The 13493-nt window shown below is 62.4% G+C and overlaps 1 protein-coding gene across 1 annotated transcript; it reads left to right on the top strand.

The window, feature by feature from the left end:
- Positions 1 to 2639: 2639 nt before the first annotated feature.
- MYLK2 (myosin light chain kinase 2) lies at positions 2640 to 9135 on the top strand. Its single transcript, XM_039384916.1, has 13 exons — positions 2640 to 3002; positions 3114 to 3770; positions 3807 to 4372; positions 4506 to 4807; positions 5678 to 5783; positions 6024 to 6117; positions 6279 to 6388; positions 6931 to 7072; positions 7247 to 7317; positions 7540 to 7668; positions 7990 to 8142; positions 8512 to 8644; positions 9012 to 9135. The coding sequence occupies exons 1-13, from the start codon at positions 2640 to 2642 to the stop codon at positions 9090 to 9092; spliced, it is 2907 nt and encodes a 968-aa protein (XP_039240850.1). The 3' UTR covers positions 9093 to 9135.
- Positions 9136 to 13493: the final 4358 nt, after the last annotated feature.

The raw sequence follows: 13493 nt of genomic DNA, 5'->3' as shown, positions 1-13493 counted from the left end.
CCCTGGGGTGTGGGATTTTGGACCAAGGCATCCAAAATCCTGGGGTGTAACACCTCCTACTCTTCAATTCTACACTTCCTTCTGCTGAGGAGTCTGATTTCAGCTTATTTCCCTCTGCCCACAAACGAATTTTGTCTGTAATAACGCCAAACCTGGTCACCAATAACCTTTGGAGAACCATTTCCATGGCCACCAGTGCCTGCTCCCAGGGCTTTGCTTCCTCAACTTGTCCCTAGCTTTCCTCACCAGACACCAACCTTGCTCCCAGGGAGCTTGTAAGATTGCAAGCATCCTGGGAAGGCTGGCTGGTGTCCAGGTGGGTGTTCCTCTCCTTGGAGAGGTTTTTTATCCCGGCGTTCGCTGCACCAACAGCTCGAGGGAGCTGTGGGGCACGGCTGTGGCACTTGGACTCCTGCCCTGTGCCTGTGGGGATATGCTCCTTCCACCCGGGGTTTGCCGGGAGGATGCAGAGCCGAAGGCTGGCGGGGTGGTGGCAGTACGTGCCTGAAGTGACACTGGTGGCCACCAGGTGTCTGGCAGCCCTCGGCCGGAGGAGGGCAATTCCAAACTGTACTTTGGCGATGACAGTCGGTGGGCAGAGTCCCTGCTGTCCAGGCACATTTATTCCTGACAGTGTGCCCTGTGGAGGCTGAGGTGGGGGGACTCATGTTCACCACGGGAATGGGCAGTGTGGGTGTCACAGCCCCCGAGAGCTGTGGGTGTGGTGATGCCCCAACCTCTGCATGTACACGACTGCATCAGCACTGTGAGTTGGAGCTGTGCACCTGCTCCTGCATCATCCCTGCTGGTCCTTGTCACATTCCAGGTCCTGTCTTGGATTTTGGGAAAGGAGCTGGGCTCAGTGAAGCAACAAATCCAAGCTGTGAAGGCTGGACCAGGAGAGCACCACGTCTGCTCAGGAGCCTCTGTCTGTGTCCCACTGAGCAAGTGTTGCTCTTGTATCAAGGTGCAATGGTGGGTGCCTGAGGCCAGGGCAGGGACAGATGGGACAGCAGCACCTTTGGGACATGGAGACAGTCATGACTCCATCCTGACTTGTGTCACTCTCAGTGCCACATGTGAACCACAGCTCCTCTGGCAAAGCCTGATCCCAGCCCATGGTTCACAGATGCTGCTGGCTCACTGGGAGCTGGGATTTGGCAATGTGGAGCAGCAGCACTGTCCCTTCCCCTGCCTGGCCAGGGTCACATCCTCCTGAGAGGTGTTGCAGGCAAGGCGAGCACAGAGGACCAGGACTTGTGCCACCTGTGAGCACCTTGGAAGACCTTGGCCACCTGGACCCTGTCCAGATTGCCCAGGCCACACTCATGGGATGGTTTTGGGCTGCCACTGTGCCAGCCCTCCCTGTGGTGCTGTGCTGGGGCAGGAGGGAGGTCCATCCCCATCCCCTGCCCTGTGTCTGCGTGTCCCCAGCCCACGAGGGACAGGCGAGAGTGGCGTGTCCTTTGAACGGGCTCCAGCAGCAACAGGTGCTGGGAAAGGCGAAGCGGGACGGCTCCTGCTGCTGTAAAGGATCCTCCTCTGCCCGCACTAATCCAGCTCCGTTACACCAGGGATAGAAGAGGCTGCTCCCTCCGGCGCTGCCACAGTGCAGATGCTGCCCCTCTGACCGCCCGCTGCACCACGGCCCAGGTAAAGGGGCTGGGGGGGTCTCTGTGGCTGCTCACTTGGGGTATGGTGGTGGGGAGTCCTGGAGATAGTGAAACCCCCAGCCCTGGGAGGAACACCTCCAACCCAATGGGCTCCCCATGCTCAGCTGTGGGACGTAGGAATGCTGTCCCAGGGACTGCTCTAGTAAGACTGGCAAGCAACTTCCCTGTTACTGGGATGGTTGCTGGTGGGTTTATTCTGGGGCTGGGCTGTCCTGGCATCTGGGTGGCTGCACAGGGTGGGTGTTTTAGGACAGGGTGAGGGGAGGTGACCGGGCAGGGAAAGGCAGCAAAGCCCAGGGCAGAGTGGAGATTTGGGGATCAGGTGTTGGGCTGGAACCCCATGCAGATACATGGGCACCAACAGGTCCCCTTGGGGGACCTGGTTACCCCAGGGCAGGGGGATGAGCAGTGCTGGTGGCTGCTGGGTCTAGGGGCCCACATAGACCCTGAGCAGATGGGGTTTGCCTGCGTGGCTGTGTGGTTTGGGGGCCAGCAGTGTTGGGGCCGTGCTGGGAATGCTCACTTCTCCTGCTCCTCACCCACCAGCCTGGGGCTGGAGCCACCGTCTCCTGCCCCGCCATGGTGGGATGTGGCCTTAAATTGTCACCCTGGCCGCGCCGCGCTGGCTGTTCGCACATCAGGGGCCCCAGGCACCCGGTGACAGGTGCCGGTGTCAGGCCATCGATCAGTCACCGTGGGGCAGATATCGGGGCACAATGGGACGGTGCCGGGACTGGTGGCCACGTGGGACTCCTGGCTCGGTGCCACCAGCCCGGGAGCCGCCGGCTGGGCAGTGGGGACACAGTTCCCGGCTGGGTGGCAGCAGCTCATCCCTGCAGGAGCAGAGCCGTGCCCCTCTGCAGGGAGTCGGGTCTGGGGAGCCCTCAGCTGCTGCTTTCTCTCCCGCAGGAGCCTTTCCGAACCGGGAGCACTGCAGGGCAGCTGCCTCCTGCCCGGAGAGCCCCCATGGAGCAGGGCGGTGGGGTGGATGGTGCCGACACCCGGGGGGGGGCTGGTGGCACGGCCCCCCCTGAAGCAGAGGGCAGCGCAGCCCCCGCCACCCCCCAGGCTGCCCAGCCCCAAGGGGGGACGGTGCCGGCTGCCACTGCAGCACAGGACGGAGGGATGGATGACCCTGGACAGGAGAAGGCAGCAGGAGAGGCTGGAGGAGGGAAACCAGAACCTGAGCAGGGGACAGCCCTGTCTGCTCCAGAGCCCCGGGATGGACGGGAAGCAGTGCCACGAGAGGAGGCTTCGACTGTGCAGCACAATGGAGAACAGGCAGCATCCGTGGGGGAGAAGGTCCTGGCTGCTACCGAGGCCCAGGGAGTAGGGAAGGAGGAGAAGGATGAGCCTGGGAAGACAAAAACTCCAAGTGTAGAAGAACCTAAAGGAGGGAAGGCAGCACCCATAGAGGGGAACGCTCCAGCTGCTGCCAAGGCTCAGGACAGGGGGAAGGATGAGAAGGATGAGCCTGGGAAGAAGAAAGCTCCAGCTGCAGGGGAGCTCAAAGGAGAAAAGGCTCCAGCTGCTGCCAAGGAGAAGGATGGAGAGAAGGATGAGCCCAGGGAGGAGAAGGCTCCAGCTCTGGGAGAGCCTGAAGGAGGGCAGGCAGCACCCATGGAGGCAAAGGGCCTGGCTGTAACTGAGGCTCAGGATGGAGAAAAGGACAAGCTCAGGAAAGAGCAAGCCCCTGGAGGCTCAGGGCCTGAGGCTGGTGGGAAAGCAGAGCCCAGAGAGAAGAAGGTTCCAGCTGCAGCAAACTCTGAAGGAGGGAAGGCAAAATCCACAGAGGAGACAGCCTTGGCTGCAGCTCAGACTCAGGATGGAGGCAAAGGAGAGCTTGCAAATGAGGAAACCACAGCGGTTGCAAAGGAGAAGGTCCCAGCCACTGCTAAATCTTTGGATGGAGGGAAGCAAGCTGCAAAGGCAGAGCAAGCCCCAGCTGATAACAAGGCTCCAAAGGAGAAAATTACAGCATCTGTGAAAGAGAAGTCTCCGGCTTCTGCAAAGGCTCAGTGTGGGGAGAATAAAGTGATAAAAGCAGAAAAAGCCCCAGCAGTAAAAAAGACTCCAGATGGAGGCAAAGAAGAGCCTGTGAAGGACAAAGCTCTAGCTCCCACAAAGGACAAGGCTCCAGCTCCTGAGAAGGAGAAAGCTCCAGCTCCAGTGAACGAGAAAGCCCCAGCTCCAGTGAAGGAGAAAGCCATAATTCCTGCAAAGGAGAAAGCCCCAGATGCTGCCATGGCTCAGGATGGAGAGAAGGCAGCAGCAAAGACAGAAAAAAATTCAGCTGCAAAAATGGCTCAAGGTGGAGGTAAAAAAGAGCCTGCAAAGGAGAAAGCCACAGCAGCAGCGAAGGTGCAGGACGGAGGGAAGAAAACTGCAAAGGTAGAAAAAAACACAGTTGCATTAAAGGCTGAGGATGAAGGGAAAGATCCTGCAAAGGAGAAGGTCCCAGTGGCTGCAAAGGCTCGGGATGGAGGGAAGAAAGCTGCTGAGGTGGAGGCTCCTGCAGCTGCAGCAGAGGCTGGAGATGGGGCTGAGGAGCCCACAGAGTCAGCAGCCATGGTTACTGTGAAGGCTCAGGGTGAAGGGCATGAAGAACCAAAGGGGACGGAGAAACAGCCACCAAAGGTCCCTGAGCCCCCACGCCCGGCTCTGCTGCAGAGCCTGAGCTGCCCGGCCACTTGCCACAGGTACCCGCACCCTCCTGGGATGGGGGGATACCCCTCGCTGCTCCAGGGAGCCCTGGGTCCCTCCAGGCAGAGGTGGGTGCTGGGCTCGGGGGCTGCTGGCTGGGCTCTGCTCACCTCCCTCTCCTGCTTCCAGGGAGGAGCAGCCCTGGGCAGAGGTGGCGGAGATGGAGACGATTCCAGAGGAAACCACGGCGGTGGAGCCAAAAGAGGGTCCGACAGAGCCTGGCCCTGCCCCGCCAGCCATGGGGGACCTGCAGCCCCATGGCACCCCCCAGGAGAGGACATTGCCCAGTGCCACAGGGCAGCCCCCGGATCCCGCTGGGGTTGTGGAGCAACCTGGATCTGAAGGGCAACCACCCTTGACAGAGGCAAAGCCGCCCCCCAGCCCCTACCTCACCCCTGATTTTGGGAAGGAAGACCCTTTTGAAATACTGGGTAAGGACATGAGGTTGCCTGCCTTGTCCTTGCCCCCTTGGACCCTCTGTGGGATGACAGACCGGGGACCCCATGGCCCTACCTGCTGTCTGCACAGCCCTCCATGCTGCCAGCTCCTGTCCTTGGCTTGTCACCTGCCTGGTGGCCTTCGAGCTCCCCTTTCACTGTAAACAGGGCTAAATGTGTCGTGTCCCCTCCCGGGCTGTCCAGCCACACTGACTGTGAAGAAGAGGAGCCTGGGGAGTGACAGTGACCTTCTGGCCAGTGTCAGGGCACAGTGTGTCCCTGCATCCTGCACCACTGTCCTTGTGGAGATGGCAGGGCTTGGGGGCAGTGAGTGCTTGGTGGGATCCCTGTGAGGCCAGCTCCTGGACTCGCCTGGGAAAGGGTGGCTCAGGAATGAGTGCATGGGGTGCCCTGTGTGTGGGGTCTGTCTTGGGAGGGCGAGCAGGAGGTGGTGGTGTGGAGGATGAGCGGCCTAGAGTGGGTGGCAGGCAGCAGAGTGGCCTGGAGAGGGCAAACGTGACACGTGGGATGGTGGGAGTGGATGCCATGGAGCAGGGTGGGTGCCACGGAGCAGGATGAGTGCCATGTGGTGGGGTGAGTGCCATGGAGCAGGGTGGGTGCCATGCAGCAGGCCCATGCTGTGGGCAGTAGCAAGGGACCCTTTGGGGGATGCTCTGTCCCCAGTGCAGCCCCAGCTAGGAGCCCCTGGTTTGCAGCCCAGCGCTCTACCCAGCTGCATTCTGCACCCACGGGCTTGGCTGGGTGTCTGCCTTCACCCCACACCAGGGCACCCTGGGGTGCTCAGCAGTGGAGTCTCTAGGCCAGCAGAACTCCCTTCTCATCCCATTCCTCCTCTCTGGGCAGACGATGTCCCTCCGCCACCAGCACCCTTCGAGCATCGCACTGTCACCCTGCACTCTGGCAGCATCAGCTCCCAGTTCAGCCTCAACTCCAAGGACATCCTGGGCGGGTAAGGAGGGGCCCCAGAAGGGGGAAGGATGCCCAGCTTCCCCTGGCACTGCCCCAGGTTGTCCTCCAGCCTTGGGCATTAGCTCTGGGTTGATAGGACTCCTCTGGTTGTGATGGGGTGGGTACCTGGGGCAGAATGGGTGCAGAGGGCAACATTGGGCAGCACCCCAGGGCAGTGCTGAGGTCCCCAGAACCCTGGGTGGCTGGTGGTGTAGGCACCTCTCCTTCTCTCCCTCCCCAGGGGCAAGTTTGGTGAAGTCCACACATGCACGGAGAAGGAGACGGGGCTCAAGTTGGCAGCCAAAGTGATCCGGAAGCAGGGACCCAAGGACAAGGTCTTAAAGACGCTGGGCAGGGGGTTCCTCATGGCCATGGTGGCATGGCCGAGGTGGGGGCTGGCGGCGTCGTGTCCTGTGTGCCCCTGGTGCTGTGACAGCCTGTCCTGGGGGCACTGCCAGGGCTGACACCCCACACCACCACGGGGCTCCTTCCACAGGAGATGGTGCTGCTGGAGATCGACGTGATGAACCAGCTGAACCACCACAACCTCATCCAGCTCTACGACGCCATCGAGACACCCCGGGAGATCATCCTCTTCATGGAATTGTGAGTGCTGGGGCAGTGTCCCATGAGGCCTGATGCCTGGCTGAGGGGCACCATTATGGGGGATGCATCAGAGTTAGAGCAGATGTGCCAGCCCCTGACCAAGCAGAAGGTTGGCCCCAAGGAATATCCTCTCCTTGCTCATCCCTTCTTGGGCACCTCCCTGCTCCAGGCTGAGAGACAGGCTCAGGCTCTGCCTGGCCGGGACAGCATCTCCCTCCATCACAGTTGCGTTGAGGGTGGAGATGAGCCAGGTCCTTCTGGCACAGCTCCCTTTCCTCTGCCCACTTGCCCCAAGGAGGCTGAGGCTGTGCTGGGGCTGTTCTACTCTACAGACCGCAGGGCAGCTGAGGTGTCCTGGGGTAACCCCCCTGTGCCTGCCTTGGGGGTGTCCAACCCCAGCACGCACACATCCCACCGTGGATGCTCAGTATCTCCATGGTGGGGCTGGGTCAGGGTCCCTGGGGGGAACAGGGGGCTCTGCAGGAGGACAGTTTGGGGCAGAGAGCCCCCCTAAGGTGATCTCATGATCCTTCCCCACGCAGCGTGGAGGGTGGTGAGCTCTTTGAGCGGATCATCGACGACGACTACCACCTGACAGAGGTGGACTGCATGGTGTTCGTCCGGCAGATCTGCGAGGGCATCCGCTTCATGCACCACATGCATGTCCTCCACCTCGACCTCAAGGTGCAGGGCTGGGTGGTGACAGTGGCAGGGGCCAGGGGGGACAGCAGAACACCAGCCAGCTGTGGGAGGGATGTCTGTGGGTCAGCATCGCTCTGGTATGGGTCAGTCACAGGACCTGTGCAGTGGGGATGTCCCCTCTTGGTGGGGGGGACAATGGTCACCCTGTTCCCACAGCCTGAGAACATCCTCTGTGTCTCTGCCACCGGACACATGGTGAAGATCATCGACTTTGGGCTGGCTCGAAGGTGAGATTTTCCCCCTCAGCTCCCTCCCTTCTCCTGTCCCATACCTCTCTCTGTGCCCTTGGGGCACCGGGAGCCCCAGGACACACTCTAGGCCATTGCTTTGACCACAGCTCTCCCTGGCTGGCATGGGAGGGTTGGGGAGGGCAGCATCTGCTGGAGAGGAACAGTGGTTTGTGGGAGCAGCCTGTCCCCCTCCTGCTGACTTTCCCCCCCCGGCTGCAGGTACAACCCCAACGAGAAATTGAAGGTGAACTTTGGCACTCCTGAATTCCTCTCCCCTGAGGTGGTCAACTACGAGCAGGTCTCCTACACCACAGACATGTGGAGCATGGGGGTCATCACCTACATGCTGTATGTCAGGACTGGGTGAGGGCTGACAGGGCTGGACTGGGTGGCTGGGGTGCTGGGACAGAGCTGCCTGGGGTGCAGAGCTGTTCCCAAGCACTCAGTTGCTTGGTGGGCAGGTGGGGGTGCTGGATGGGGAGAATGGCAGATGGGGCTGTGGGAGGGTAGGAAGAGGCTCAGCCTGGCTGCAGGTAGGAGCACAAGACGGTGCCAACAGCCCCACATGACCTCCCTGGGGCAGCCCTGGCCAGACTGGCTCCATTCTGGGGGGTCTGGAAGGTGCTGAAGTCTGAAAGCACCCAGCTTCTCACCCTCCTGCACTCCCAGGCTCAGTGGCCTTTCCCCCTTCTTGGGTGATGACGACACCGAAACTCTCAACAATGTCCTGGCTGCCAACTGGTACTTCGACGAGGAGACTTTTGAGAGCGTCTCCGATGAGGCCAAGGATTTCGTCTCAAACCTCATCATCAAGGATAAAAGGTGTGAAGTTGGCAGTGGCCACCGGGGTCCTAGGGTGGGCATCCCCAGAGCTGCCCTGGGTACCATGCACTGCTTCTGCAGCAACGCCTGGGTCCTGCACCCAAGGAACCCCACAGGGCCCTGCCCCACTGCCGACTGTCCCCAACAGAGTCCCACATCCCTCCAGGGGACACCCGCCCCAAGTAGGACATGCTGGATCCCCCAGGGTCCTGCCCAGCCCCACTGGTCCCTGGGCACAACCTTTTGGCTGGTTCCTCCCTGCAGGTTTTTCCTCCCTCTGGATTTTTGGGGCTCCGGGGAAGCTGGAGAAAGGGGGTGGTTGAAGGGGGGGGGCTCAAGCAGGGATGACATGGCTCCTCTCACCCTCAGTGCCCGGATGAGTGCTGACCAGTGCCTGCAGCATCCCTGGCTCAAAAATCTGGCAGAAAAGGCCAAACGCTGCAACCGGCGCCTCAAGTCCCAGGTGCTGCTCAAGAAATACGTCATGCGACGGCGCTGGAAGGTGCGGGGGGCAGAAATGGGGATGAGGGTCAACACCTTCTGAGGGGGATGGTAGAGGGGCTGCCAGCCTCTGTCTGTCCTGGTGGATGGCATCTGGCACGTGGAGGGTGGCTCTGTCTTGCTGTGCAGAGGGATCTTGTCTGGCAGCCTGGAGGGAGGGCTTCCCAGCTCCAGAGTCTTTGTGTGGGTGCCCACGAGGTGAGACCCCCACCAAGTATAGATCCCTTTGTGGTGCTCTCTCCTGAGTGGATCCCAAGACCTGCTTTTAGGGGCAGGAGTGGTGTCAGGCCCCAGAACAGGTTCTGGCTCAGCCTCCAGGGCCACAGCCCTCGCAATAGGATGAGCACCTTTCCTCTTCCCTTTTACAGAAAAACTTCATCGGGGTGTGTGCTGCCAACCGCTTCAGGAAGATCACCAGCTCAGGGTCCCTGACAGCGCTGGGTGTCTGAGCTGGGGCTCCCAGGGGGGTCGAGGCCAGAGAGGAAGCGTTTGAGAGAGTCCCACATCAGTCTTGCTTTTGGACAGCAGCAGGACCTCTCTGGGGTCCCAGCTGCCCACTGAGGGGAGGAGCTGGAGCTGCACTGTGCCCTCCTTGCCCGTGCTGTGCCGGATGCTGCTCTGATGCCCACATCACACCTCTGCTCTGTGCCACTGCCACCACAAGGCTGCTCTGCTGCATCCCTGGAGCTGCCCCTGTCTGGCATCCAGCAGCTGTGGGACTGCTTGGGGGCCAGGACCCCGCTGGGATCCTCACCTGCAGCAGCTCTGCCGAGCTTGTACCACTCCGGGCAGCATTTCTGAGCTCAGGACCCTCTGCTGAGGGCTCAGGCTCAGGACCTCTGGGGCTCCTGGGGCTCCAGCCTACGCCGTTCCCATCGAGCCAATGGCCCCACTGATATGTCCTTGGACTGTGAGGCTGCTCTGGAGAGGAGGTTTCTGATCTCACCCCTGGCCTGGCTGTGTGATGCCCGACCCGAAGCGTCTCTGCTCTGCTCACGCTTCCTTCCCGTGCCCTTGGAGGAGGAAGGTCATTCCGGTGTGATCCCTTTGCCTCGGCCACCTGGTGCTTGCTGCTCTTGGACGCAAAACGTGCCCTCTCTGCCTGTAAATGCTGCAGCCCTGCCCTGCCTTCACTGCCGCTGGCCCCCGTGCTGCCCGACCTCCCTTCCCAGCTCTGTGGCTCGGCAATGACGCTGGAGGGAACCGTGGACCCTCACCCTGGTGCCTTGGCACCGGAGCCAAGGCTGAAGCACCTCCTCCCTGGCCGGCTGGGCATGTGGGAGCGGAGCTGGCCCTGAGCTGCTGCTCGCACAGGAAGGGAGGAAGCAGCAAGCACACTTCCAGAGGCGTCCCCAGCTGGGAGCTAGCGAGAGAAGAAGGAGGCTTTGTGTTCCTCCTGCCCTCCCTGCCCTTCGACTCTGCCAGCGGGGGAAAACACAACCTCTGCTTCACCCGTCCCCGCCAGATCGGGATGAGCGAGGCGGGCTAATGCAGAGCAGCTGGCCCGCGCTCCCCGCTCCGGCCAGCGCCGCTCACCCGACCACCAACACACCGGAACCGCTCCGCCGCTCCGGCTGCGGCCGCCAGCTCCCCCCGCCGCGGGCGGGGGCTCCCCGGGACCTGCTGGGGTGGGGGAGAGGGGTGCCGCCCCTGCTCCCCCGCCTCACCCTGACCCCCGTCCCCTCTGCCTGCACCCCTCAGGGCTCCCCCGGTGCTCCCAGAGGATGGGCATCCCTTGGGATTTGCAGCGTCCAGCCTTGGCCCATGGCGGGAATGGATGGGGGACTGGCACGAGGTGCCTCAGTTTTGGCTTTCACCACGGCTGAGCCCACCCAAGCAAGGGCTGTGTGTTTGCTCTGGGGCCACCTGTGTCCTCTGTGTCTGCTGGAAAAACCCTGGGGAAAGACACAGGGAGACAATGGCCCCCCAGCCCCACTGGCTGCAGCAGGGGAAGGGGCTTCAGGCTTGTCCCCACTGGGCAGGGGCCACAGCTGGTGGGACCCTGCCCCATGATGGAGCCCTGCTCGGCGCTTGCCTTCTTGTAAATAAATGTACAGGTCTGCCCACAGCCCACACCTGCCGTTCTGGGGGCTGAGGAGACCCCACTCCCACCCACAGGGGCCCTGCAGCCACAGGATAAGTGAGATGAGGATGGGAAGCAGCATCCATGGGGTAGGGGGGGTGGAGAGGGTATGGTGGGGATGGGGACCACCTGGTACATCTCAGGCAGGGCTGTGCAGGCACAGAGCCAAGGGGTTCTGGTCTCTGCACTCCCCAGCCCTGAGCTGTGCTGGGGGAAGGGGAAATGCATGGATGGGTGGATAGATGGATGGATAGTCAGTCGTCAGTCAGAGGTGTCCTCACAGCTTCAGCATCTGCCCACATGGGGTGGGATGCCCAGGCAAGGGCTGGTGGGTGCTGGTGCCCCTCTGTCCAGGGGGTCTGTGGCTGACCCCGAAGTGGTTAAGGCTGCCAGAGCCCGGACTCCGGCTCCCACCACGGGCGTCCCTCCCAGCAGCTTCCTGCCGGCAGCCTTTGACCGGTTCCTGTCGGTGACCACCCCGCAGGCCTGGACGCCAGCACAGCCCCATCTGGTTTGAGTTACGCTCCGGCGGTGACGTCTCCTTCCTGTCTGGCCCCAGGAGCTGCGCGTCGCCCGGTCCTGGCCCTGGCCCCGGCCGGCCACAGGGGCTGCAGGGCCCTGCTGCAGGGTGGCCGTGGGGTTCCCAGATGGACTGTCGGCCCTGGACACTCCTGGCACCCCAAGCTGCTCTGGGGGATCAGTTCCTGCACAGAGCCCTGCGTGTGCACATCTGCAGCACAGGGATGCGCAGGCACCAGCACATCCCAGAGTGGGTGATTCTACCCCACAGCCCAGTTTGGCAGCTCCAGCCCCTTCTTTCCCACCATGGAACCACACAGGGACACCCATTGAGGTGGGATGAGTGGGGCCACAGTTCTGACACCCATGGAAGTAGATGTGATCCCATCCCCTGCTCCCAGCTGAGATGCAGGACAGTTTGTAAGGACCCAAAGCTCTGGGGAGTGGATTGGCCCTGCCAGGGCTGAGGGACACAGAGACAGGGCTGCTCCTGGTCCAGCACAGGCCATGGCAGCCAGTTCCATCCCTTCTGTGTGGGGTCCTTGTCACTCCCATGAATGCATGGCACAGTCTGGGTGTGCACGTGTGTGCCCACAGCGTCCATCCCCGGAGCCTGGAGCAGCACACATTCCCCGTGTGGGCCTCTACCCCACCCCTGGGGCACCCACACTGCCAGCAGAAACAAGGGGCCCTGCAGGCAGCACAGGGAGGGAGGGAGAGCGGGCAGTCCTCAGCAATGGCACCTGGCAGCACCAGCAGCAGCAGCAGCAGGTTCTCCCCGTGACTGGGTGCAGCGCAGTCCTGGCCACGGCACAGCCCAGGATGGGAGCGGGCGAGTGGGCAGAGGGCCAGGCCACCCACTGCGAGCCAGGGAGGGGGCAGAGCTGGGGGAGCAGTGGGTCCATGAACAGGAGTCAGGGTGGGCGTGGGGAAGGGGAGCACCGAGACAGCACATGGCTCTGATCTGCACGCCCGGGCGATGCAGGCTGTGAGGAACGGGGGTCCCCATCCCCCAGTCCGGGGTGGGCAATGGGATGCACCACACTGCTCCCAGCACAGGCACCCCGTCCTGGGCACCGCGTGAGGCCAGGGCTGTGTGTTCCCAGCCGGGGCGGGCGATGGGCCCGGCCACGCTGCGTGGGAACCAGACGGCCCCTGGGCACGGCTGCGGCGTTCGCTTCCTCCCGCGCCCCCGGGGACCGCGCAAAGGAGGGGGCTGAGGTCAGCCGCGCTTGCCGCCGGCCGCTCCAGAGACGCCAGCATGATGTAGGCGCTCAAATATTGTTTTCCACTGGGTAGGAAAAAAAATAAAAGGGAGAAAAGAGAGGCCCAGGGTTGAGTGGCCGTCCTCGATGACGAAGGGCGGCCCCCCCCTGCCCTGCCCGGGGCTGGGACACAGCCACGGCCCAGCAGCAGCCGTCTGGGGGCTGATAACAGGGCTGACGCGGCCGCGGTGCTCCCGGTCCCCGAGTGACGGCAGTGTTGTGCCTCCGTGCCAGCGTGGCCCCTGCGGAGACCCCCAAGACTGGCCAAGCTGGGGTCCCACTGGCCTTGGGGGGCCGGGGGAACTCTACCACAAATCTGCTCCCCACAGCAGCATGGAGAGCTCCTGTCAGCCCTACGTCCTGAGGCTGGCTGTGCTGTGGGGTCCAGGCATTGCCGCTCCTGGGGAGCTCCCTGTCCCAGCCTGGAAGGAGTGCACAACTACAGCCCCGCACTTTGCCAGCATCACTCTGGCCTCGCTCCAGTGCTGCAGAGGTGCTGACTTGGATGTTCCAGCAGCGTGTGGGAAGGGGCTGGTGGCCAGGTCCCATCCTGGGGCTGTATGAGGACCCCTGCCCATGCTTGTGTCCCACAGCCTGACTCACGGGGGCAGGTCCCTGTGCCCAGCCCGGTGTCAACAGCGGTGACTCAGCTGGTGCCTCCTTACTGGCAGCTGCCCGGCGTGATTCAGGTCGGAGGAATCCACTTTCCTGGTCGTTCCCACCAGAGCTGCAGCCCCTGGCACAGCCCATCTCTGGGGGTGTCCTGGCCTCGAGGTCTGCAGGGACTAGTTGGGATCCCAGCCAGGCACTGGCTGAGCCACAAGCAAAGAGAGAGAGGGGAGGAAGCCCTGACCCCCCACAGCAGAGCCCCCACACTGTGCCACAACCCCCAGAGTCTCCCTGGCATCTCTCTGGGGTCACACTGGTGCATGAGCAGGGCCTCACAGTGAGGCTGGTGCCACTTGTACCATATGTTGCACCCG

The sequence above is a fragment of the Pipra filicauda genome, unplaced genomic scaffold (assembly GCF_003945595.2).
Source record: "Pipra filicauda isolate LSUMZ 115617 unplaced genomic scaffold, ASM394559v2 scaffold385_size793830_pilon, whole genome shotgun sequence".
Classification (NCBI taxonomy): domain Eukaryota; kingdom Metazoa; phylum Chordata; class Aves; order Passeriformes; family Pipridae; genus Pipra; species Pipra filicauda.
This window is presented reverse-complemented; position numbering and strand designations above follow the sequence as displayed.

Excerpts from the sequence above, each read along its gene's own strand:
- MYLK2 (XM_039384916.1), top strand. The coding sequence starts at position 2,640 with ATGGAGCAGGGCGGTGGGGTGGATGGTGCCGACACCCGGGGGGGGGCT. Across the intron at positions 6,389-6,930 it reads ATCATCCTCTTCATGGAATT|CGTGGAGGGTGGTGAGCTCT; the intron begins GTGAGTGCTGGG and ends TTCCCCACGCAG. Across the intron at positions 8,143-8,511 it reads CTCATCATCAAGGATAAAAG|TGCCCGGATGAGTGCTGACC; the intron begins GTGTGAAGTTGG and ends TCTCACCCTCAG.